Consider the following 27,777-nt stretch of genomic DNA (forward strand, 5'->3'; position numbering starts at 1 on the left):
ACCATGAGTAGCTGAAACTGTGGAAAGCAAAACTGCAGATGGGGTGGGGAGGGTGCTACTGTATACTGTGATTTTTCAAGTCAATAAGAATAAATTTTTCACTAAAAGGAAAAAAATGGACTAATGGAACAATAAAGGACATATTTGAAGTGAACAATAAGCAAGAGACAAACTTCAATAGTAATTTTTCAAATGCCAATAAAATACCCATAATACATAATATTTTCCTCATCAAATTATCAATAAAAACTACTGTTGAGGGGAATTTGCATATAGGCTCACACTATGTCATAGGTTGTGCTCCTCCAGGAGATTTCATCACTCTACTCAGAACGATACACAACTTGAAACTTAGTAATTCTTTATTTTGGGAATTTTTATTTAATATTTTCAGATTGCAATTGATTATGGGTAACTAAAACTGTAGAAAGCAAAACTGAGAAAAAGGGAACTACTATATTTCTGTTTTCAAGGAGATTATCCAAACAATAATGAATTTCTAATTGTTAGAATTTGGTAGGGAATAAGAGAAGTTTGGGGAAAGGGAAGGCACCCTAGGAATCTACAATGAATAGTGAATGCCATGTTATTCTGCCAAGGGATAAGGTTGGCCTTGCCTTATTTGCCCCAGTCCTCTCCTCTTTCCCCACTTCTTTGTGTGTCTGTCTATAAGATTTTTCCTCCCATATCTATATATTCTTTTCCTTTCATTCATCAATTCAGAGCAAGTGTTATAAGGAATTGGACCTCGATGACACAATTTTCTAAAAAAATGTATTTTTAATGAAAATTGCTCCTCAACTAAAACATCACTTTATTTTTAAAGATTACATTTATTGGGGTGACATTGGTTAATAAGATTATGTATGTTTTAAGTATACATATTATGTATGATACATGATCTGTATATTATGTTGTGTGCCCACCACCCAAAGTCAAATCACCTTCTATCACCACATCTTGGCTCTCTTTTACCCTTTACTACTCTCCCACCCCCCTTTTCTCTGGTAACCACCATACCATTGTCTGTGTCTATGAGTTTCAGTTTTATATCTCAGATATGAGTGAAGTCATATGGTTGTTAGCTTTTTCTGACTGACTTATTTTGCTTAGTGTAATATTCTCAAGGTCCATCTGTGTTGTCACAGATGCAGGTCCATCTGTGTTATCTCATGGCTGGGTAGTATTGTATGGTACATATGTACCTTATTGTCTTTAACCAATCATCTATCAAAGGACACTTTTGTTGTTTCCATGTCTAGGTCACCGTGAATAGTGCTGCATTGAACATAAGGGTGCATATGTCTTTGTGAATAAATGTTGTTTTTTTTGTCTTTGTTTTATTTATATACACAATAAAAAATATAAAAAAGTTAATTATAGGACAATAAACAAAAGCACACAAATAAAATAGAAATATTGGGTTTGAAAAATTGAAATATAGATGTAAAAATTCAAAACTCAACTTCCGTGTGATACATTTTAAAACAATTGTTGATAGTTGATACATAGTGCTACCTTACAATCCAGACACCAGTATGTAGATTCTTTCCTAACACCTTTTTTGTAGCAAACTCGGCATTTCCTGGATTTAGTTTTTCCTATATCGCTTTTCATTTGTTCTGGAAAATGCCTTTCAACTAAGCATGATGGTTTAAATGTAGAGCTGCTTGTTGATGTCTTTGGGTGGGTTTTCACTATGTTGTTATCTACCAATTTCTCTTCACACTCTATCAAAAAATGTAATCAATCCAAATGACCTTTATCTTTTTTGTATATAATATATGCATTGAAGCAGCACATATCAATCGTAGAAAAAATTTTTTATAGAATTTTTTTACTCTATTACTGGCAGCCGTGTAGGCCACCATAACTCCATCTCCCAAATCTACACCACCAATATTCTTGTTATAATCCATTCTAGTAGGTATGAGGTATTTCATTGTAGTTTTGATATGTATTTCCCTAATACGTAGCTAGTGAAGTTGAGCTTTCTTTCATAGATCTATTGGCCATTTGTATATCTTCCTGGAAAAAGTGTCTGTTCAGGTCCTTTGCCCATTTTTTAGTTGGGTAGTTTGTTTGATGTATAGGCAGATGAGTCCTTTATATATTTTATTTTATTTATTATTTTTTAAAATAAATCTTTATTGTTCAGATTATTACAAATGTTCCTTTATATATTTTAGATATTGGCCCCTTCTTAGAGCTGTTGTTTGCAAATATCATCTCCCACTCAGTCAGTTGTCCTTTTGTTTTGTTGGCATTTTCTTTTGCTGTGCAGAAGATTTTTAGTTTAGTTATAGTCTCATTCATTTATATTTGCTGTTATTTTCCTTGCCTTTGGGGTGAAATTCATAAATTCTTCCATAAGACCAAGGTCCATGAGTTTAGTACCTATGTTTTTTTATATGTAATTTATTTTCAGATCTTATATTTAGGTCTTTGACCCATTTTGAATTAATTTTTGTACATGGGGACAAACTGTAGTTTAGTTTCATTCTTTTGCATGTGGCTTTCCAATTATCCCAGCACCAGAGGCTTTCTTTTCTCCATTGTGTGTTTTTGACTCCTTTCTCAAAAATTATTTGCCTATATATACATGTGATTTTATTTCTGGGTTCTCAATTCTGTTCCATTGGTCTGTGTGTCTTCTTTTTTGTCAATCCTCACCTGAGGATATTTTTTCCATTGGTTTTTAGGGAGAGTGGCAGAGAGGTGGGAGAAAGAGAGAAATATTAATGTGAGAGTGACACATTAATTGGTTGCCTCTCTCACTCACCATGACTGGGGCCAGGAATTGAATCTGCAAACCCCACCAGGTACGTGCCCTTGACTCGGAATCAAATCTGAGACCATTTAATGAGCAGGCCTATGCTCTTACCACTGAGAAACACTGGCCAGGACTCTGTGTGTCTGTTTTTTCTATCAGTATCATGCTGTTTTGATTATCCTTGCTCTGTAGTATAATTTGAAGTCAGGTATTGTGATGCCTCTAGCTTCGTTCTTTTTTCTCAGATTCCTTTGGCTATTCAGGGTCTTTTGTAGTTTCATACAAATCTGATTAATTTTTGTTCTATTTATTTAAAAAATGGCAACAAAATATCACATGATCTCACTCATATGTGGAATCTAAGTAACAAAATAAACTGATGAACAGAGTTGATCCAGAGACAGGGAAGTTTGGAACAGAGTATGGAATATAGGAGGGGAGGGTGTGTGGATGGGAGGTAATCAACCAAAGACCTTTAAACCATGGACACAGAAAATATGGTGGTGAAGGCCTGGGGCATGGGGTAAGGGTAGGCTGGAGATAGTCACCGGGAGAAAAAAGGGACATATGTAATATGTAATACTTTCAATAATAAAGAGTTGTTTTAAAAAATAAAAAATGACAATGGATTTTGATGGAGATTATATTAAATCTGTATATTGCTTTGGGTAATGTGGACATTTTAATTATGTTAATTCTTCTAATCCATGAACATGGAATATTTTTCCATTTCATTGTCTCTCTCTCTCTTTTTTCTTTTTAAACTATATTTTTTATTGATTTTTAAAAAATATATATTTTATTGATTTATTTTACAGAGAGGAAGAGAGAGGGATAGAGAGTTAGAAACATCGATTAGAGAGAAACATCAATCAGCTGCCTCTTGCACATTCCCTACTGGGGATGTGCCCGCAACCAAGGTACATGCCCTTGACCGGAATCTAACCAGGACCTTTCAGTCCAAAGGCCGACGCTCTATCCACTGAGTCAAACCAGTTTCGGCTCTCCATTTTCTTGAGAACAACTTTCTATGTTGTAATCTTATTGTTAATTTATCTTACACTAAAACATTAGAAAAAATTAGAAAATTGATTAATAACTTATTATATAGAAGTTATATATAAATTTTTACTATGGCAATTAGAATTTTAAAACTTACAGTGGAAATATTGAGAGGAGATTGAAGTATATGTTGAAATCAAAGTGTTGCATGATAATGTCCAGGTTTTGCAAGAGGTCTTACTGTTTGGAGGGCAGGAATATTATCTTGTCTACCTGGCCAGAAACTTGATCTTGTCATGGTCTAGTGTCAGTCATATTTAGGTAGTCTGACTTGTGTTAACTATCCTCACTAGTTACCAGTTAATTAAAATGCCAGTAGACTAATTCATGATGATAAACTAAAATGTCAAACCTCCTGGCCATTTCATTGGCCAGTTTTTCTCTGCAGGAAGTAGAGTATAATTAGAAGAGATAGCTTGGTGAATTTTAGTCAGGGCAAGAAATATCCTATGATCTAGGTGATTAATGTTGTCAAGCTATCAAAGCCTAATGGCATTTATTTATTTTCTAATTCAGATGTTTTAACAATGTTGGAATTATGAGATTTGTAGCAGTGTTAATAATTATGACATGACAATCTATCCATGACTTCTGTTTGATTTTTTTCTGGTCTTTATTATAAAAAGGTTTCTCTTATAATACACATAAATTATTGAACTTATAAGTAAGCTATTTAGATTAAATTATTTGAAAGAGAATTGGTTGCATTGTTAGATTGAGGCAGTAAACATTGTAATTAGTTTTATAGGGATTTTTCTATTGAATTTTAGAATTAATTTTGTAGGATCTGTAGGTTAGATATGAATATGGTTTTAAATGTATTTTAAGGTATATACATTTCAAATTAAATTTAGACTTAAACAGTATTCTATAGTTTTCTCCCCTCATTAAGCCTTTATATTTCTAATGAGAACTCAGCTTCAATTAAAAAAAGCCAGTAGAAATATTATTTTATTTATTGGATTTTTTGGTAACAAGTCGTTTCAGAGATATATCTGTTTATCTTGGTATCTTTCTCATCACTTTTTATCACATTATTTTTATGATTTTTTTTAAGTTATCTGGATATTGAAATAATTAAGCATATACCCAGTTAAAAAGGATTTTAATTAGCACAAAAATCCTTGAAATGTTTTTTTATTTTTAAATTTATTTTTCAAAATATATTTTTATTGTTTTCAGAGAGAGGAAGAGAGAAGGATAGAGAGATAGAAACAATGATAAACATCATCAGTGAGCTACCTCCTACACGCTCTCTACTAGGGATCCAGCTTGCAATCAGGCATATACCCTGACCAGGAATCAAACCTGGTTCAAGGGTTTACATTCAACCACTGAGCCCCATCAGTTGGGCTGTTTTTGTTTGTTTGTTTGTTTTTTAACTTAAATATATTGTACTACACATGGAATTAATTTGAATTTAACTGATACTGAGTGTGACTAGTTAGAAATCCAGCTTTGGGGCTTAAGATTTTTATACTTCAGTTTTTATTTTTTCTAAAGCTAAAAGATTATATGGTATTTTCTTATTGTTTAAATTGGAAAAGATAGGTGAAAATTTGGTTTTCATTTGAACTGAGTGGTGAAGTGTCTTTTATTAGAATTTTGATTATTGGAATTACATTGGGGGGAAGATTACTTTTTTAAAGTTATTAGTTAATTGAACTTTTTATTGCTAACCCAAAATAAAACTAGGTTAAAGCATATTTTTAATGAAAAATTTTAGGACTAGAAATAGTAATGTGTGTGTAAGTTATGCATTTTCTTCAGAATTCTCATAGTTGATTATTAGAGGAATAATAATTTGACAGTGTATGTACAGAGATGTAAAATAAAAATTTCTCATTTTAGAATAAAGTAACTTTTTACAGTTTTCATAATAATGATAATAAAAATAAAAATAGTAATAATGGCACCTCTAAATATTTCAGTTAAAAATTGTGCAAACAGCCCAGTGTAATGCAGAATACTGTGTCTTTATATGATGGGAGAATACTGCCACCTTGTGTATATATGATGCTATTTTATTTCTCCATTTTCATTTGTTACACCAGCTAATACAGTAGTTTCTCACCATTTGGTACTGTGTTCAGATGTGTACATGTTCAAAAAGAAACAAAACACTGTTTTGTTTTACATATAGTAAAATCAAGCCAAATTTTTATTTTTCTTGCCAGGAGGAGTCTTCCATTTTGAAGACCTTGAATTTGGTGTAGTTAGATTTAGATCTAAGAAATTGGAAAGTCTAAGAGATCAGCCTGGTTAATTGATATCTGGGGTTAGTTGAGATTTAAATCTTTGAATTTTTTGGAAAGTTGGTGATTCTTTTATCATTCTTCATTTTAGTGCTTGCAATTCTTTGGGATCATTATTTGAAGTGTCAGAATTCATTATTCTATATAATAAAAAGCTAATATGCAAATTGACAATAGGTGGAATGACCAGTTACTATGACATGCACTGACCACCAGGGGGAGCATTGCTTAGCCAGAAGCCCTGAGCCAGGCTCACAGCTGGCAAGTGCAGCAATGTTGATCCTGCCTCTGTGGTAGTGCTAAGGATTTCTTTCTTTTTTTTTTTCTTTTTTTTTTCTTTTTTTTTTTTTTAATACATTTTATTGATTTCTCACAGAGAGGAAGAGAGAGGGAGAGAGAGTCAGAAACATCGATGAGAGAGAATCATCGATCAGCTGCCTCTTGCACACCCCCTACTGGGGATGTGCCCGCAACCAAGGTACATGCCCTTGACAGGAATTGAACCTGGGACCTTTCAGTCCAAAGGCCGACGCTCTATCCACTGAGCCAAACGGGTCTCGGCAGTGCTAAGGATTTCTGACTACCGGCTTAGGCCCAGGGACTTAGTTTACTGTTGAATCCCTATATATTATTCTTTATTTAAGTCAGTGTATGCTTAATTTCTGACTGGTCCTTTTCCAATTTTTTTTTGGCATTCTCACTAAGATCCTTGAAAGTCTCACTAAATCCCTTGGAGATTCTAGAAGATTCTTGAGTAACCTTATAACTGTGGTTTTGAACTCTATATCCAGTAGTTTGCTTTCTATCAGGTGACATGTTTCTTTGTCTCTGCATTTTGGCTAATTCCCCATGTTTGTTTCTATGTATTGAGTAGAGCTACTAAAACTCCTTGAGCTACTAAGTGGCCTTGTGTAGTAGGTGTCCTATAGGGACCAGTGGCTCAGCCTCCCCAGTCACCTGAGGTGCACCCTTTGTAGACTGTGTGCACAGTCTGTTGTAGTTAAGCCTTGATTGCTGTTGGTGTCACTGGGAGGAACTGATCTTCAGGCCAGTTGGCTGTGGGGACCAGCTGTGACTACAGTGGGAGAGCTGCTGTGCAGGAGACACCCTAATAGAGTAGAACTTGCTTCAGTGGGGCTTTGGTGCTCACTGAATCTGCCCCTTGAGTGTATTGCTTATGGATGTGTGGAGTTGTAGTCTTGTGTTGTCTCACACTGACCACTGGGTACACTGGCTTTTGGGTCTCCAGGGAGGTGCAAAGCCAGCCACTGCCTGCGGCCACCCACCTGGACCTACAGAGAGATCTGCAGATTCCTCCTTTTTATATTGGGTTTGGAAGTGTCCAGACGAGGCCCAGCTGTGAAGAAAGGCAGGCTGGTGCTAATGCTGGGTCTTGGGCCTTTTGTGGATAGGTTTGAAGCTCCCTGACCCAGCTACAGCTTGTTTGACAGGTATTAGTCTGAGAAAGGATAGGCCATTTATATGCAAAAGCCACTGCACACAGCTTGGATGGGTTGTAAATTGGGAGGGGGTGGCAGGGTCTCATGGAATCACCAGGGCTGAGCAAACAGAAATGGCTGCCAGTCAGCCCTGCACCTGGGGAGGTCCCAGCACGGGAGCAATGACCACTGCTAGAGAGCACCTCTACCTGGAAGAAAGCCAGACAGTTCCTGTCCCAAAGCCAGACAGCCCAGTTGCTCCTCTATGTGTCTGGGTCTCCCAGAGCTTCAAGCACTGGAGCTCAGAGGAAGTGGAAGCTTGTAAGTTCAGTTAATGGTACTGGCCTTTTAAGAGGAAAAGCTGGATTTAATTCCCGGTCAGGAACCAAGACGGTTTAATTCCCGGTCAGGGCACATGCCCGGGGTTGCAGGCTTGATCCCCAGTGTGGGGCATGCATGCGGCAGCCAATCAATGATTCTCTGTCATCATTGATTTTCTGTCTCTCCCTCTCCCTTCCTCTTTGAAATCAATCAATCAATCAATCATTCAATAAATAAAATAAAGGAACATCTGCATCTCCAGCAGCCTCTGTGTCACTGAGCCCCAATCCACACTTTTACAGGCCGAGGTTCTTACTGCCCATACGGACTTCTTTTCCCACTTCTGAGACTCTGGGTTGGCATCTGGTGTGGGGCTTGGCCCCCTTGCTCCCTCCCTCTGGGCAGGATCCACAGAGGCGATCTCCCTTGGATTAAAAAAGAGGCCCACGTGGGTGCCAGAACAGCCCGTTCCACGCCTCCACACCTTCTACCAGTCTCGATGTGCTTGCTTCTTTATTTCTCTAGTTGTAGGACTTCCATTCAGCCAACTTTCCAGCAGTTCTGAATGATGGTTTTTCTGTATTTTACTTGTAATTTTGATGTGGTTGTGGGAGGCAGTGAGTACAGGTGTTTGCCTCTGCTGCCATCTTGGTTCATTATTTCTTAAAATAGTTCTTGATTCCTTACTCTTTCTCTTCTCCTTCTAGTAGCCCATATGATGTGGATGTTGTTATGTTTCATGTTGTCCCATAGTTTTCTTAAACCAGCAGTCGTCAATCGGTGGTATATGGACCACTGGTGGTTCATGAGGTCCAAGAGGTTGGCGACTGTTGATTTAAGGAAATCTTTGGAGCAGCAGTCACCAACTGGTAGTTTGAGGACCACTGGTGGTCTGTGAGGTCCAAAAGGTTGGCAACTGCTGCCTTAAACTATCCTCTTTTTCTTTTTTCTTTTTCTTTTTTCCTTTTTAATATATTTTATTGATTTTTTTTACAGAGAGGAAGGGAGAGGGATAGAGAGCTAGAAACGTTGATGAGAGAGAAACATAGACCAGCTGCCTCCTGCACACCCCCCACCGGGGATGTGCCCACAACCAATGTACATGCCCTTGACTGGAATCGAACCAGGACCTTTCAGTCCACAGACCGACGCTCTACCACTGAGCAAAACCGGTTTCGGCCTCTTTTTTTTTTTTGTTGCTCTGATTGGGTGCTTTCTGTTATCTTCCAAATCACCGATTTGATCCTCTGCTTCATTTAACCTATTCCTTCTAGGGTATTCTTCATTTCAGATATTGTACTATTTCCTGACTAGTTATCATTTATGGTTTTCATGTCCTTTTTCATGATTTTGAAGTTACCACAGTAATAACCATATTTTAAAACTCTATATAACTGGTAAATTGCTTGCCTCCATTTCATTTAGCTGTTTTTCTGGAGATTTCTCCTTTTCTTTCATTTGGGGCATGTTTCTTTGTCTCTCCATTTTTTGTTGCCTCTTCGTGTTTGTTTCTACCCTGTTTTCCCGAAAATAAGACTGTGTCTTATATTAATTTTTGCTCCCAAAGATGCCCTAGGTCTTATTTTCAGGGGATGTCTTGTTTTTCCATGAAGAAGAATATGGTACACATTTATTATAAGATGAAAATAAAGGAAATTTATTACCTGTATACGGTACAGTAGTACGGTAGTCGTCAACACAAACCAGACAAACTGAATCCTACAGTATCAAGAATTTACTCATTTATTCAATGACAATCATGTCATCATCTTCTGGAACATCATCATAACAATCCAATTCCTGAATTTCCTGGTGAATTTCTTGTGACTCCATTTCTTTCAGAATCAGTGGACCAAATCTCTCATGTTTAGCCTGGGAGGGGAGAGGCTTATTTTCAGGGGATGCCTTATATTTCACTCAGAAGGAAACCTGTAAGTAGGTCTTATTTTCAGAGAATGTCTTATTTTCGGGGAAACATGGTGTGTATAAGATAGATCGCCTATGCTTTGCAGTCTTGATAAGGTAGGCTTATATAGTAGGTGTCCTGTAGGATGCTGTGATATAGTCTTTTTGATTACTGGAGCTGGCTGCTCCAGGAATGTTCCTGTGTGGGTTATGTGAGCCCTCCTGTTGCAATTGCATTTTGATTTCTATTGGTCTGTTCATGCATGTGTCAACCCTCTGGCTGGCTGGCTGAGAATTGACCTAATCACATTATACAAACTACTGTGCAGGTAGATACTGACCACATGAAGCAGAATTTGCCTCAGCATGGTCTGGTTCCTACTGAGATCTTCCTTTTAAAATGCCATATGTGAAGTCAATTGGATTCTGCTCTGAAGCTGGTAACTGGGTGTGGGGTTCTGGATCTCTTGGGCAGGACTTGGATGTTGATTAATGTTACACATTGCCTGTGACTGATTCTGGGTGACCTGTTTGGAGCTACAAAGTGATCCACAGTTTGTGGCTGCCTCTGATGGGCCTGAGTGTGCCTGAGAAAAACCAAGCTGTACATGAAGGCCAGCTTACACCAACACCAAGCCTAGGGACAGGTCAACAAAAGCCTAGGGTCTCCACTTGTCTCTATTTGCTGGTTCTCTGTTAGGCTCAGACCCACTGAAAGAGACTTTGGGGCATGAGGTAGGGGTGAGTGGTGTTCACCAGACTGATACAGGTTCAAACTCTGTACCACTGTTGCGTCTGAGGCTACTCAGCAAATGTCCCAGGGTATACCAAGTTTAATTGCCACCCACTGGGTATCCACAGACCTTTGTTTGGGGGCAGGCTCTGAAGGAGTCATCAGGGGGAGGCCCACAGAGTTTATCAGGCCCAAAGAGACCAAGATTTGGCTGTATGAAGGGAGGGTTTCAAACTGGTTGGGCCTTTGAGGGCAAACTATACCCCATCCTAGAGCCACACAACTCTGTCTGTCCCAGCTTCTGCCTGGACCTCCTATAGAACTGAGCTTAGTAGGGTAGGGGACTTAGGAGCTAGGTGGGTCGGGCTAGTGAATGTCCATCTCAATATGGCTTCTGTAAATCCTTAGTTATGAATCTTATTCAGCTAATCTTCAGTTAGTTATTCAGGATTTTAGTGGTAATTCCAGTTTTGTCTTGGGAGGAAGTGGAGGTAACTTCCACCTTCTCCATTGCCATCTTGGATCTCCAACTGAAAATTGCCATCACTTTATTTCAACAGCCCACATATACTAGGGTACCATTCTATAACATAAAATAAAATCTGACGTAACACTGAAATGTGTTTGCCTGTTGTGTTCTGCATAGGCAGACCTATTCTTTTGTACTGTGCAAATTGAATAAGTGAACCCTGGATTTTGATGAAAAATTTTAAAACTATGAAATACTATATTTTGGTAACTAAAAATACCATATTGTTTTAGACTACTGGAAACTGATATAGTTATTAACTGTTATGTTAATGTTAATATGTAGGTCAAGGTAGAGATTATACCTTATTGAAGGATTTAGAATGGTTGTAGATGTAGCACTCAGATTTTTAATGGACTTCAATGGACTGCTGGTAATGTCATTACTGTTGAATCTACTTTGTAAATTGGTCTTTTTCATCATAGAAGATTCATAATTGCCTTTTTTAAAATAAGGCAAAAATGTGTTTCTTATTCAAGTAATTTATTTTTATTGCAAAAATTTTTAGCCATCCTATAATATAAACTCAATAATATACAAAATAAAGCATATTTTATTCTTAAGTATATTTTTCTCTTTTGTTCTTTTTCTTCCTTTTTTCTTTGAATGCATTAAATTTAGTGGTTGTAGCCCTTTGTGAAGCAGGTGCAGCTCATTAGAGTGATTCTATATTTGGAAAATTTAATACATAAACATTGTGATATACATCCCATTTTATTTAAACAAATACAATGTTAGTGGGATAAAGTCTTTTAAATGACTGTGAAAGTTAATAGTCATTCTTTTGTTTTAAGATGTTTAGCATAGGTCTCATTTATATATTTTTTTCTTATTAGGCAAGAAGTTTTGAAATGGAATGGATGGGGATATAATGATTCCAAGTTCATCTTCAATAAGAAAGGCCAAGTTGAGTTGACTGGGAAAAGGTAATTGTTTATTTTTTCTTTTGTTATTTTCCCCCCACTTTTTGTTTCTATGAAACATTTTAAACATAAATATTGAAATATCAGCAAGAAAACTTTTATTCCTTTGGAGAAATTATTTTTCTTTGAAACATAATTATCCAATGTTTCTAACTTAAATATACTTTATACCTGAAACAAAACCTCAGGAGTAGTAATTAGGAACTAATTTTATTGAAGGTGTGAAGATGCACGTTTGACCTTTGTTTTTCTTTTATTTTTTTAATCCTCACCTGAGGATCTGTTTTCATTGATTTTTAGAGGAATAGGTAAATACAGATAGACATCGATGTGAGAGAGAATATCGATAGGTTGCTTCCTGTAAGTGCCCTGACCGGAAATAAATCTTGCAACATTTTGGTATATGGGACCAATCATCCAGTTAACAGGAAAAATAAATATTATCTACATTCTTATTTCCAGTCCTTGAGTATGGCTGGATAGCATGTTGGTTGGAGAAATTGTATATAATTCAGGTAGAAGAAATTTCTGATTAAAATTAAATTTATCAGTGTTATAGATGATGAATGTTTTATGTTTTAAAGAGAATAATGTCTAATACAGTAGAAACTTATCTATGTAGAGATTGTCTTTACATAATCATCTTTGGGGATGGGGTAAGGGAAGTGAATCTTCTGAACTTAGAAAACCAATTCTCAGACACTGTCTTCATTTCTTTCCTTCTGTCTCTTGACCTTAATGTTTGTTTTATAGGAAGGAACAAATAGTCAACTTGTACTTGAGCACAGTGCCTTTGAAAGCAGAGAATTTATCTGTTGACATTAGACATTGGAAGGTTGCTGCCGGTGCCACTCTAATCAGGATAGATCCAATAAAGGCCTCCTGTTTTTGCATGGCTGACTCCTGAGTTAGAGTTCGGTGGAGGAGGTGGGGAGAGGACGGGATGTGGGGGCAGGTTGCATATGATTGGCAGAGCCTGCAAAGGGAGACCAGGAAAGTGGATGTTGGGCACATTTGACTTCCTGAAAGGCAGGCAGTCTTTGGTTCCCGCTAAGACTCATCCAGAGTGTAATTCTCCATACACAGAAATGCAATTTAGTCATCTATAATAGAGTTAGTCATCTTATATTGTTATCCTGTGACAAAAATTTCTATTGTTCCAGTAAGAGTCAAAGGGTAGAAGAATAAGAAGTTTGTGATATTCCTAAAATAGAAAATGGAGTTGTGACTAGAAAGGATGAGTGGAAGAAAATACTGATTTGGCTGAACAGTATTAATTTGCCCTTTTGCTAGTAATACAATCAATGACTGGTCACTATGATGTGCACTGTGGCCATCCCACCCTGGCTGGCCTGGCCCCCACATCAGGGGTGGAGCTAGCCAGCCAACCTCCCATGGCCCCTCCCCCTGACTGGCTTGGCCCCCAATCGGCCCCCCCAACCTGATCAGAGGCGGGGCTGGCTGGCCAATCTCCCATGTCCCTCTTCCACACCAGCCAGGCCTCGATTGGCCCCCAATGGGGCAGGCAGCTGGACCCCACCCATGCACGAATTTGTGCACCAGGCCTCTAGTATTATTATAAGTTAATATACAATACATATAACACTTAGAACAATGCCTGGCACATAATATGTAATGTATTTACTTAATAAAAATGCAAAGTACATTTACATTTAAAACATTTAAAAATAATTTGATCTTTTCAGAGATTGGATTATTACTGTTTGCATATCAGCCTTCTTTATACTAATATAGGGTAGGACAATTACTTTATTTCTTTATTTCTAGAATTTTTATTTATTTATTTATTTTTTACCACTGAGAAGTACTTCTAAAATTGAAAAGTTGAATCTCTAAAAACTTGAGTTTTCTGTATCAACCTCATATAAAATTTATATTGATGTTTTTTTTATAAATTTTAAATAGGGATTGAGATAAAAGATATAGGAAACAAAATCAGAGTAGCAAATTTTATGGTTTTTCCCCCCAATCTGTAGTGCTCTTTTGTGTGTTTTAAATGTGTCATATCCTCTTCATGTAAAGTCTAAGAAATTTACAAATCTACAGGTGTATTTCCTATCCCCTGTTCTTATTATAATTGCCACATTATAAACTCATGATGTTACAATTTATAAGACAGTCATATTTTAAAGAAATTAAGAAATAGTCATTTATATTTGTATATGTATTTACTCTTTCTAGTATTATGTATTTCACCTTGAAGATTTGAGTTATAATTTCCTTAAGCCTATAGATAATTGCGTTAGCATTTTTTGTAGTGTAAATCTGTTAGCATCACATTCTTAAGTTCTCTTAGTTATCTTCTTAAAATGTCTTTATTTCATTTTTGTTTTGAAGGATATTTTCACTAGATATAGATTTCTAGGTTAATATGTTTTTCCTTTCAGCATTTAAAAAATGTTCATTTGTTTCCTGACCTTATTGTGTCTGATGACAAGTCAGTCATAAATTTTATTGTTATCACATTGTAGGAAATGTATCATTTTTCTTTAGATGCTTTTAACATTTTTTCTTTTTCTTCTCTTTCTCTAATTGCAATTTGGCTGTGTTGTATTTAGTGTGAGTTTCTTTGAATTTATCCTCTGCAAGTTTTATGACCTTCTTAAACTTTAACATTTTTCTCTTTCATCAAATTTGGAAATTTTCAGCCATTACCTTTTCAAATGCTTTTTTCCCTCTCCATTTATAATATGGTATTCTTTTGTTATTGTTCCAAAGGTCCCTGAAGCTCTATTCATTTTTTTTCATTCTTTTTCTCTATTCTTCAATTTGTATATGTTTTATTGTTCTATCTGTTAAGACATCTTCAATCTGCTCTTAAGTTCCTTCAATTAAATTTTATTCCAGATTTTTAAATATAGAATTTCTATTTTCTTTTTAAAATATATAGATATTTTAAATATATATTATTTATTTTTTTACAGAGAGGAAGGGAGAGGGATGGAGAGCTAGAATCATTGATGAGAGAGAAACATCCATCAGCTGCCTCCTGCAAACCCCCTACTGGAGATGTGCCTACAACCATGGTACATGCCCTTGACCAGAATGGAACCTGGGACCTTTCAGTCCACTGAGACAAACCAGTTAGGGCTATTTTGTTCTTTTTATAGTTTTTATTTCTCTGTTGAGATTTCTTTCTGTTACGTGCTGGGAATATATTTCCCCTTTTGTCCTTTAGCATAGTTATAGCTACTTTAAAAATCATTGTGTTCTACTTCCAATATCATGGATTATCTTGAGTAATTTCCCTCTCTCGATTATAGATTATACTTTATTAGTTTGTTCATATCTAGTAATTTTGGAATATATCTTGGACATTGTTTATGGTATGTTGTAGAGACTCTGGATTCTATTACATTCTTTTGAAGAGGGTTTTCTTTATTTACACATCAAGCAGTTAACTTGACTGATCTCAAACTCCCAATTTTTCCCGGTGGTGGCAAGCAGCTGGGCTTAGTTGGGCTGCTTAGTGTCTGATCCATAGATGCGTAATTCAAGTCAGCCTAACGTTTGGACAGAGTATATAGTGGTCCCTCTCTGACTATCTCCTTTTCTGTGATTTCCCTGTACTTTTTCCAGCTGTGTGCTCACTTCAAACACTGTCCTCTGATTCTTCAAGCCAAGAAGTCTAGGTTTTCTGCATTTTGTTTCTTTTTATGGTACCAGCTGGGGCTTCCCCTCAAGCTAAAGCCTATTTAAAAAGTAAAAGGAAACTCATGTAGTGCTGTTTTCTTCTTTCAAACACACTCCTTTATTGTCTGCTTTTTGTCTGTATAAACTGCATATATAGTTGGGTTTTATTTGTTTTGTTTTTATCCAGAGTTTATAATTATAATGAGAGGATTGGTTGGATAGGCACTACTTAACACTACTAAAGCAGAATTTAAGATTTAAATTTAAATGAGGATAACTTACTCTAATTTTTACCTTTTTGTACCTTAGGTATCCACTTAGTGGCATGATTTTACCAACTTTTAAAGAATGGATTGAAAATATCCTTGGAGTAAATTGGGAGCATAAAACTACCTCGAAAGTAAGCAAATAAGAATGCTTATGAATATGCTTAACTCTCTGTGTATGTGTATGTTTAATTCTAAATTAATTAGATTTATCTTTGTAATTTGTTATAGTTTTTTTAATGCATTTTTTTTATTTGTTTGTTTAGAAGTTTGCTAGTTATAGTGACCTTGTTAGGGAGTAGTTTCACTTTTCTATAAGTGGGGTTGGAAAACTCTACCCTGTATACATATTAAACCAATGACATTCATATTATTTATGTTATTATTATTTTGTTATTTATTATTATTTGCTATGGCAAGATATTTTGCATGTCCCTCTAACTGGCTATGAGTTTCATAAGTGTAAGGGCTCTGATTAACACTTTATTTTCCATTATACCCACCTCCACCATCTTATCAGTGAGTAGTTATTTGATTTATTTAGAAATCCAATGATACATTTTATTCTTGTAATTAAACTAGGCTAAACAATTAATTATTTCCCTTCCCAAACCAAATCTTATAACTTTCCTTCCTTCCTTCCTTCCTTCCTTCCTTCCTTCCTTCCTTCCTTTCTTCCTTCCTTCCTTCCTTCCTTCCTTCCTTCCTTTCTTTTTTTTTTAAAGAGCCAATTTACTGGGCTCACCCATCTGGCGCATGGTGCTGGGTATTTTTAAAAAATATATATATTTTATTGATTTTTTACAGAGAGGAAGAGAGAGGGATAGAGAGTTAGAAACATCAATGAGAGAGAATCATCGATCAGCTGCCTCTTGCACACCCCTTACTGGGGATGTGCCCGTAACCAAGGTACATGTCCTTGACCGGAATCAAACCCGGGACCTTTCAGTCCGCAGTCCGATGCTCTATCCATTGAGCCAAACCGGTTTTGGCTTATAACTTTTCTTAAAATATCTTTTTTAATCTCCTTAATTCTCTCTCTCTTGACTGTTTATTTGTAATTACTTTTTTCACATTGATAATACTGTAATATTTACTTATAATCTATTTTTTTGCATATAATCAACAGCAGGGTATGCCTACATATAACTTCATTCTCATGGATTCAGTTTGGCCCATTACAAATGGACAACGGACTTAAAAAAATGGTTTGTTTTTTTTTTAATTTACCATTGGTTGAATCTGTGGATGCATAACCCACAGATACAGAGGGCCAACTATGTGACTGAAATTAAATAGAGGTCCTTAATAAGATACTAAAAGGCTATGTAAACATCATATATTTTTCTTTACAAGTTTTTATATTTTCTTTTTTCCAAATTCTATATCATGGTGGTTGTTTTTCTTAACAGCTTGGATTTGGGGAGACATTTATAGATCTCTTTCTATCTGCTAGGTAATATTACTAGGTGCTTTCCCAAAAATTACCATATTTAACCTTCTGTCCTTATGGCAGCTGTATAAATTTGGTGATGATAAAATCTAATTTAACAGACCCAGAAGCCAAACTCACAGAAGTTAGGTGACTTGCCCAGAGTCAGATAGCTTTAAAGTTGAAGATTAATTTTTCTAGTTACCTATTAGTTGAAATTAAGTATCAAGTTTATAATTATGTTGTAAGTTTTAAAGTTATCCTATAAAATGGGTTTATAACTTATATTGTGAGGTTTTTTTTGCTCTTTATTTTTAGTTACAATTGTAGTTAAGAGATGATAAATTTTATCTATTGGTCAAGTTGCTTTCTCCTAGTCTTATTTTAAAATTGAAGATTTGAGTCTTTGCTATCTTTCTTGTTCTTGATTATAATCTTTAGAAATAATAAAAAGGTGCACTGTAGAAGTAAAAGAGGAAACCTAAGGTTTCTGTAAGTTATGCTATAGAATGTGATTAACCATACCATTTCCAATTTGTAACATCACAAGGTTGGTTTCCATACATATTATTTGGTATTTTCATACACTTCTGTCTTAGTTTGAATATAAAACATTTTACATTTTATAGTCATTCACCCTAACAGAGGCATTCGAAATTTATTTTATTGAAATAAACCAAAGAAACCTATTTTATTTTCTAGGCATCCTTAAGTCCTAGTGATACCCCTCCGTCTGTTGTAAATGAAGATTTTCTTCATGAGCTTAAAGAAACTAATATTTCATATTCACAAGAAGCAGATGATCGGGTATTTAGAGCTCATGGTAAGCAATTTTATATAAATGCTTTTTTAAAAAATTTAAAAAAATTTTTCTGTAATTTAAAATGTTTTTGCATTTTATTTTTTTAAACCACAAAATAGGTCATTGTCTTCATGAGATATTTTTGCTCAGGGAAGGAATTTTTCATCGAATTCCTGATATAGTTTTATGGCCAAGTAAGTTTTTCTTTTTCTTGTCTTTTTAATTTAGGATTGTTAAATTTTAAGTTAACTTAGTGTTGGAAATATGTAATTTTTAGCATATAAGTTGTGAAAAATAAAGCTATATTTTTAAAGTTTGCTAGAGGTCATAAAGTTTTCTTGATCTGATCATCCTGATTGATTTTGTTGTTAATTCTTAAATCTTCATTTTAAATTAATTAATTAATTACCATAAGGAGATCAATAGAAATAAATATTATATTGGGAGGTTAGTAGAAACATGTATTTTTGTTTAATTTAAAAGCTTAATGAAGTTAGTAACAATAATGATATATTCAGACCATTAATTAAAATAATTAAACTCTTAGTTAAAATAATTGATTACTGCAAACTAATAATAATTTGTTGATATCAGCTGGTGAGCTAAAAAAGCATGGTGATCAGATGGTAAAGCAGGTTGTTTAAGAAACATATTGTCTTTAATATGAATAGTTAAATTTTGAGAAATTAATTTTAGTTTTTTGGCTTGATATAGATGTAGGCGAACTTTCTGTTGTTACTTTGCTCTGCTGATGCAGTATATTTATATATGTGGTTTTTACACCCATCTCTTCTGTCAGAAAATTTAAAGCAGAACAGGTATATTGTTCCTTACTGTCCATATTGCCTTTTTTAGAAAATTCCACTGATCTTCTGATTCATTTTCCTCTTTACACTCTATAAAAGAAATATATAAAGTACTTTTTTTAAATGGCTTATTCACGGACTCTCAGTTCTTAGATGTGATCTTTCTATTTTGCAGGGAGTAACTCAGAGAAAAGGCATACTTTAATTTGGGGATAGGAGGGAGGTGTCATAAATAGCAGGAATGTCCAAGATTATATGTAGCTGAAATGAAATTACTTTCCTATATTTGTGATGTGTATTTTTCTGTGCATTTGGGAATAGTATGGAATTAGTCTTTTGTCTCTGTTAGTTTAGAAATTTAGCAGCTCCTGAAAAGAATAAGTAAAATTTTGTGGGTGAAAGTATGATAAGGAACATGATATTTACATAGTTTAAGTGTCCCACCACATGATATCGATACATATTAATGATAAAAAGTTTAGAGTGGAGAAACCTAACAGGCACTATATTACCAAATGGTGAAAGTTAGCATTACTAGAAATGCTGCTTCTCTACATTATGAACCTTCAGACATAACACGCTGAGAAAGGCACATCACTAACTGTGGAATTCCTGCCAAAATGTATAATCTGAATTTAACCATGAGAAAACTCATATAAACCCAAATTGAGGGATACTCTTATGAAAAAACGGACAAGTCCTCTTCAGAAGAGTCAAAATCGTAATAGTCAAAGATAGACTGAAGTACTGTCTCAGATCAAAGACAATTAGGGGACACAACAGTTAATGTACTGTGTGATCTTGGTCTAGAAAAGAGAACATTAGAGGAATAGTTGGCCAAATTTGAATAAACTCTATAGATTAGTAAATAGTATTGTAGCAGTGTCAATTGCTTGGATGTGATAATTGAACTATAGTTATATAAGGTATATTTGCAGCTGCTGGGTGAAGGAAATTTTTTGTACCATTTTTGCAACTATTTTGTAAGTAGGAAATTATTTCAAAGTGAGAAGTTAAAAAGATAAATAATGAGGCAGCTGATTGATGTTTCTCTCTCATTGATGTTTCTCTCTGTCCCTCTCCCTTCCTCTCTGTAAAAAAAAAAAAGAAAAAAAAAAGATAAATAATGAACAGTTTGCTTTAGTATAGCTATTTCACAGGTTAATGAGAAAAGGTTACTTTATAGTCCCATATTTTGCAGTATTACCCAGAATATATTTATGTTTCTGTGATTAATTTATTTTTTCTTTTTTCAACAGCATGTCACGATGATGTAGTTAAGATTGTGAATCTAGCCTGCAAATATAACCTTTGTATCATACCATTTGGTGGTAGGTATTGTGTCTTTTGAATTTTAATATGAAAATTTGTTTTTTTAATTTAAAATATTTGTATTTTAATATTTGTGCCATCCACAGAAAACAATATCTTTGTAATTATAATAAAGTTATTCTGAAAAATTGTTATGCTCTTCATTTCTGTTCTAAGTAGAACTACCTAAGAAGTGATATACCCTTAGTTCATGGCTTCTTTTCCATATGTATCCTAGTTGAAGCTGTGACTTTAATGCCTAAGTAAGAATATGTTCCTGCTTTAGTAATTGCTTTCTAACCTTTATCCTTATGAAGAGAATTTTTTCAAAGGTTAAATATACCCAACGTAAACCTTTGAGAAGGAATATAATGCAGTATAAAAGATCAACAAGGACACTCATGACCAAATCAGTATCTTTTAATAATGAGAATTAATACTGTTTTACACTTTAAGACAACTTTGATCTTTTTTTATCTTTTTTAACCACATTATTTTAATAACTTTCACATGCCAAAGGAAATTGCCTTTACTGACTGAATTGGCTATGATGGAATGGAAATGAGATCCCCCAAAATTAGAAGCTTCATATTCTTTCTTCAGTTGATATTTCCAGTTGAATTAATAAAACAATGAATTCAACTTTTTCTAATCCAAGGCACTACAGTGTTATTTTTATTTTTTTATTAAACCTCACCTGCGGATATTTTTACATTGCTTTTAGGTAAGAGGGAGGGGGAGGGAGGGAAGGAGAGACAAGGGAAGAAGGAAGGGAGGAAGAGAGGGAGGAAGGGAGGGAGGGAAAGATAAATATGGATATGAAAGAGACACAGATTGGTTGCCTCCCACACACACTCTTGACTAGGCCAGAGATCAAACCTGTAACCCAAGTGCATGCCCTTGATCGGAAATCGAACCCATGACCCCTAGCCACACCAGTCAGGGTTACAGTGCTATTTTTAATGCAATATTTTTCTAATTTTAAATGAATGACAAGCAAAAGAGTGGTTGCTGAGGGCAGGCATGTTTTTAACAGACAATTCATGTCTCACCTTATAAAATTAACTGAATCTCATGAATCAATACCCTCTATATCTATAGTTCTTACCTTGTATCAAAGTGACTTCCACATGTTTTCTGTCCACAACGTTTGGAAGTACCAAGAAAGAATTTATTCTGATTTATGTTGATACAGATGTGGTTAAGAATTAACAACAGTATATTCTATATTGGTTTCAAGAAATTATTATTCCTTTGACAGCAATGTTAATGAAAAATATGAGTGCATTGTTCAAATACTTCTATGTATTATTTACTTTATATTAAAATCACTTTTCACCAAAGAATATACAAATTTGTTTTTGAATATCATATAGACAATTATAACTTGTTTTTATTCTAATGGTTTTTATTAAAACCATTTTTATATGAGGATATAAGATATTAAGTGATAAATGAATCTCATAATCATGGCAAAAAGGAGGTAATGGTGTGTCTAGTTTTATAGAATAGGTATTTTTATATTTTATTTTAAGCTATCTTTTTACAGTAATCATTAGTGTAGAACTTTTCTAATCATGTTTTTGGAGTTTCACAAATTGCTAGGGGCTTCCCTTAAGTGTGCCCAGGGGATAAAGCCACATTGTTTTCAGCTCCATAATATTGATAGTTCTACATTTTTACACACAGCATACAATAAAGGTAAGTTTGCTTTTAGTGTGTTAGCACTTATAAATGACATTTTGCAAATTAGATGTAGGTATTATTTCCTAGCAGGCCTATTTGTTTTAGGGAGTAGTCATATGTATATAAGTTGTTGTTTTCTATTTTGGCAGGAGGAACAAGTGTCTCATATGGCCTGAAGTGTCCTGCAGATGAGACAAGAACAATTATTTCTTTGGACACTTCACAGATGGTATATGATTATTAAGATGCATTTGAAAATAGTGTTTAGTTTAAAAATTGTATTTTGGCTCAGTCTTAGTTGTCATCATTAAAGGGTATATTGTCCATTTGTTTTAAATTAATTTTGTGTTTATATTTACCCTTGTGTTCAGATTTCCAAAAGCTATGCTCACTCTTACTGTAAGGCACATGTCTTGATGGCTTCTACCAAATTGGCAGGTGAAATTGATGTTTGAAAAGCATGGGTTGGAATATTGATGCAATACATTAATTTGTTAAAAAACAAATATTAGTTAATTAAAACAATATTAGCTAAGGTTAATTTTAATCACCAAAATCTTGTCCTTCAGATTTTTACTAATGCTGTTGCATTTTTTTTCTTTTGGAAAAAATAGAGGAGCTAAGTAATTTTAATGATAGGATAAATTTTTGAAGTTTTGGCCATTGTGGTCCAAGAGTTGGATATTTTGGCCTGTTAAACTTTTTAAAATATATATTTGTATTCATTTCAGAGAGGAAGGGAAAGGGAGAGATGGAAATATCAATGATGAGAGAGAATCATTGATTGGCTGCTTCCTGCATGCCCTCTGACCAGGAATTAAACTGTTACCTCCTGTTTCATAGGTCAATGCTCAACCACTGAGTTATACATCAGTTGGGCTAAAAATATGAGTGCTTTATCTTTGTATAGTCAATGATATTCCTGGGTACATATTCCTCATTATAATAAATAAAAATATCAATATATATCAATATATATCAATATATATATCTATATCTATCTATCTATCTATCTATATATAGATAAATATATATATATATATATATAAATATATATATATATATATATATATATATTTTTTAAATCTTCACCCGAGAATTTCCCCCCATTGATTCTGGAGAGAGAAGAAGAAAAAGAGAGAGAAACATCAATGTGAGAAACATTAATCAGTTGTCTTTGTATCCACCGCCACTGGGGATTGAACCCGCAACCTGGTTATATGCTTTGACTGGCAATCGAACCCAATCCATTTGGTGCACAGGATAATGCTCTAACCAGATGAGCCACACTGGCTATTGTAAAAATATAATATTTGTAACGATTTATTTTGAAATTCTCTTAAACACCATTATTGGTTTTATCTTTTCTTTTTTTAATCTATTTTAAAGCAAATTCTGGTATTTTTTCTACTTTATACCTAAATATTTTGTGCATCTCTTTAATTACCTAGTCAACATTCAGATTTTCTAGTTGTCTCAAAATTTATGTTCATTTGTTCAAAAGGGAATTCATACAAGGCCCACATTAAGTTTTGGTTGTTTCCTTAAGTCTCATTGTAATTGAAGCCTTATTCTTCCTTTTTTAATGCTACTGACTTAGGGAAACTAGGTTATTTGTAATATAGACTGTCATATTTTGAGTTTGCCTATTGCTTCTTCTTGGTATCATTTAACTCTTCTTTTAGATTCTGTATGCTCTCTAAACCTGAAGTTAGATATAAAATCTAGTTAGCTTTAGGCCTAGCTTTTAATATATTTTTTAAGCAAGAATATGACAAAGATGATGATGTGCTTTTCTGTGTCATGTCACATAGGGAGGTACATGATAGTTGTCCGCTTTTAGTGTTGCTAAAATTGATTAGCAAGATTAGATAGTGACAGCCTGATTATCCTACTACAAAATTACCCATCAACCTTTGTCCTCAAACCAGAGTATAACTGTGGAGATAGCTTAAAGTAATTTATTCTGGAATTAACTTTGGAATGTGTTGGAATTTCTGGCTCTTTATTTTACTATGTATAGATTTAACTCTAAATCTGTTACTGAGTATTTAAAATTGAGACAGAAATACTGTGGAAGGTTATTTTGAAGATTAAATGAGGTAATATTTGTGAAAGTTTTTACATTAAGTAGATGCTTAAAATTCTGTGGTTCTGCTTTGATCTATGACATCTGTAGGGATGTCATTTACAGTATTCAAATGTCTTTGCAGGTATCTTTTTCTAATCTCAGGTGGACATCTTCGGATATTCTTAGATATGATTGCTAACTATAAACAATAGTGTAGATAGTATTTACAAAATGACAGGAACTGTGTTTACTAACCTTTTTCTGTGTAGTATCTCATTTAATTTTTACAACAACCCTGTGAATATGTATTGCTATCTACACTTTACAAATAAGGAAACACTAAGCTTAGACAGTTAAATAATTGGCCCAAGATAAGAGGTATACTCTAATTTAAATTACTATCTGAATGAAGACAGTCCGTGTTTTAAACCAACTCTTATTAATATACTGCCTATGCTATATCTATCATGTAAATTCAGGGATAAATGGAGCTTTCTGGTGTGAGTAACCCTACCCACCTAATTACTGTCTTGTCACTTACTGCTTTCAGTTAGGAAGTTCTGTTTCATGTCAATAGTTCATGGAGATGAGACCTTTTTATTCCTTTGCAACAGAATCGAATCCTCTGGGTAGATGAGAACAATCTGACAGCTCATGTAGAGGCTGGCATAACAGGACAAGAATTGGAAAGACAGGTATGTTATTTAGTTAAAATTTTCAAAACTGACATGTGTCCCCTCTATGAATGAAGTACCTTTCACAATACATTCACTGAACAGATTTGTTCAGTTTCTGTCGTGGGTCAGGTATTGAGCTAGACACAATAATGAATGATACCATCCCCTACACTCGGATAGCTTATGTTATATTACGATAAAAGTCAGTCATGATTCAGAGTGAGAATATGTAGGTGAAGGCTAAACGTGGTGTATTGTGACTCATCAAATGGGGATAGGAGGAAAGGAGTTGGACAAAAAATCTATCACAGAAAATGCAACATTTAAAATTCGACTTCAGGGTGAGTGAGAATTGGCCAGAAAGTAAATGGGATTAGGGAGAACAATGCAGTTAGGAAGCAGCATGAACAGAGGCTTTATAGGCAGCTGTTGCCTTTGGGGACCTGCAGGTGGCTGAGTATGGCTGATATCTAGTGCGTGTATGTAGGAGAGCACACATTCTTGGTGTATATCGAGTGGGTGAACATGCAGTAATGGTAAAGGATGAAGGTAGGAAAACATGAAGAGGTGAGATCATAAATGGCCTTATAAAGCCCCTTTTAGAAGTTTGAACATTATCTTTGTAATTAGATACTTCTGGCTACTGTGTGAAGGATGGATGGGGCATGTAAGGGTAGGTTCAGAGGATGCTGCAGTAATTCAGGCAATTGCTGATAGTGACCTGAAATAAAGTAGTAAGAATGAAGCAAAAAGGAACAAATTGGGCATAGCATTTTCAGAAGTTGGTGATAAATTGTACCAACTAGATAGATGTTGATATTTGCTACTTACTGAACTTCTTAATGTATAATTTCATTGAAAGCTGCTCATCTCATGTAGTTAATGCAACTCTTGGGGTCCTTATGTACTTTTGGGGGATCCTAATTAATTTCTTTTAAATTTTAGGTTCCCTTTATGGTTTCTAAGCAGGCAGTTATTAAAATGTATTGGTTCCTTCAACATCTTCAAACATGAGTCAGATATAACTCAGTTTTTATAATGTCCAGTTTGTTGTTGATGTTATTACCACTTTGTTCAAAATGAGTTACAGAGACCCCTTCCTCTTTTTAATAGGACTTTGAGGGAAATGTGACATACTTAGTGATCTTATTTTTTTTTTCCTTCTTTCTTGCTAAAGAGTTGAATGAAATTGGTATGCCAGCAAACAATTCTAGATGAAAGTCTTTGAAAAAAATTATTAAACTGTTTACTGTCTTTATTTTTAATTTTAATGCAATAAGAACAGAGAACTGGAACTTATTTGTTGAGACAGTGTTAAAGATCTTCAGTAAGTCAAGGTTTTATATGTTAGCGTAATTAGATTTGCTAACTATTATAGTTTCAGTGGGCAGAATAATAGTACTCAATGAAAAAAAAAACCCCTATAAAAAATCCTATAGTAGTCTTCCATTATGCCTGAATGAGGCATTATCAACAAAGCAATTTTAAAAAAATAAAGGTTGGCCTTTCATGTCTTCAATTTTATATTTTTATTATGGTATTTTAACCTTTCCAAGTTTTCCTTTTCTTAAAAGGTTAGATTTAAAATTCTAGAAACATATTTCTTTGATATTTAAATAAAGTTTTCTTAGAGTACTTCTGGTATTTTACTTACTAGTTTATTTCTCTAAATAAAACTTTCTTTTTTTGCTTCTAGTAGACTATAATATAGTTTCTACATCTGTTTTTTTAAAAAATATATTTTATTGATTTTTTACCGAGAGGAAGAGAGAGGGATAGAGAGTTAGAAACATCGATGAGAGAGAATCATCGATCAGCTGCCTCTTGCACAACTGGGGATGTGCCTGTAACCAAGGTACATGCCCTTGACGAATCGAACCTGGGACCCTTCAGTCCGCAGGCTGAAGCTCTATCCACTAAGCCAAACCGGTTTCGGCTCTACATTTGTTTTTGATCCCAATTCAAGTTCTTTCTTGTTAAACTCTGTGTCCTTCAGTTTCTATTTCAGTTGAAGTACTAATCAGCTAAAACCATCCTGCTTTTTCCTTTTAGAAGTTTTAACATTACATATATATTGTAGTTGTATAGCACAGATTTTAACCTTTTTAATTTTTAAATTACATTGATATTAAAATATGTGAAATTTAAGGTGGTCACTAACATGTCAATTATGAATTTTGGGAATTTGCTTTTAGGCTTATTAAATCTTTGGCTACTTCATTTTATTAGTTATTAGCTTAGGGATGTGTGACATATTTTTTCTGTCTATGGACTCATTTCCCTATGCTTCAATTTCTTTCTTCATCTATAAAATGAAGATAAAAATTTCTCTACATAAGGTTTTTGTTAGGATGAAATACATTAATAGCATAAAGTTTTTTATCATTGCACTAATTTTTATTGAGCACTGTCTGTTTTATTCAAATTCAGCTGACTTTAAGTATTCCTTCTACAGCCAGACTCCCAAATTTATATCATCATCTCACACAGCTTTCCTGAACTCAAGCCTTGTATATTCAGTTGCCTAGTTGATGTCTCGATTTGCTTTTCTAATAAGCATTTTAGACAAAAGATCTTAAACTAACTCAACATTTTAAAAATTGAATTTCTGTTTTTCTGCATGGTTGGCTTTTTCTGTAGCCTTTTCATTCTCAGTTGATGGGATTTAGTACTTTGGGAAGCTTGGGCTTAAATCATTGGAATTATTTTTTTTTATTTAGTTGTTTTATAATGGTTTTATTGAGATATATTTGCCATGCAATAAACTGCATTCATTTAATATCTACAACTTGAGAGATTTACAGTTAAGGTGGTGGCATAGATAAATGTGGTACGCACACTCTCCCAGAACCACATCAAAATGACAACTAAACTAGAGAATAACCATTGCTACTCAAAACCATCTAAAATCTAGCTGAATGGAGGTTCTACAACTAAGGATTTAAAGAAGTAACTACATGGAGACTGATAGGAGGGGTGGAAACCTGGAAAGGCTAGTCCTACACCCACATATGGTGGCTTAAAATTGGGAGAGATATCTTGGTTGTGGAGGGACCCCCTGAGTAGCAAGGGGTCCCAGTCTACACCAGGCCTCCTACTCTAGGGTTCCACAGTTATGAGGAACCCTAGAGT

At 34.5% G+C, this 27,777-nt stretch overlaps 1 protein-coding gene across 1 annotated transcript in view; it reads left to right on the forward strand.

Annotated features, from left to right (window-relative positions):
* The window catches only part of AGPS (alkylglycerone phosphate synthase), a 107,684-nt gene that overhangs the window by 14,173 nt on the left and 65,734 nt on the right, over window positions 1-27,777 (forward strand). Inside the window, 7 exon segments of the mRNA XM_084892366.1 lie at window positions 11,854-11,943; window positions 15,904-15,994; window positions 17,995-18,115; window positions 18,214-18,288; window positions 20,160-20,231; window positions 22,047-22,126; window positions 24,583-24,663. Coding sequence (XP_084748492.1) covers window positions 11,854-11,943; window positions 15,904-15,994; window positions 17,995-18,115; window positions 18,214-18,288; window positions 20,160-20,231; window positions 22,047-22,126; window positions 24,583-24,663 — 610 coding nt within the window.

This window comes from Pipistrellus hanaki (assembly GCF_964339955.1).
Source record: "Pipistrellus hanaki genome assembly, chromosome: 8".
NCBI classification, from domain to species: domain Eukaryota; kingdom Metazoa; phylum Chordata; class Mammalia; order Chiroptera; family Vespertilionidae; genus Pipistrellus; species Pipistrellus hanaki.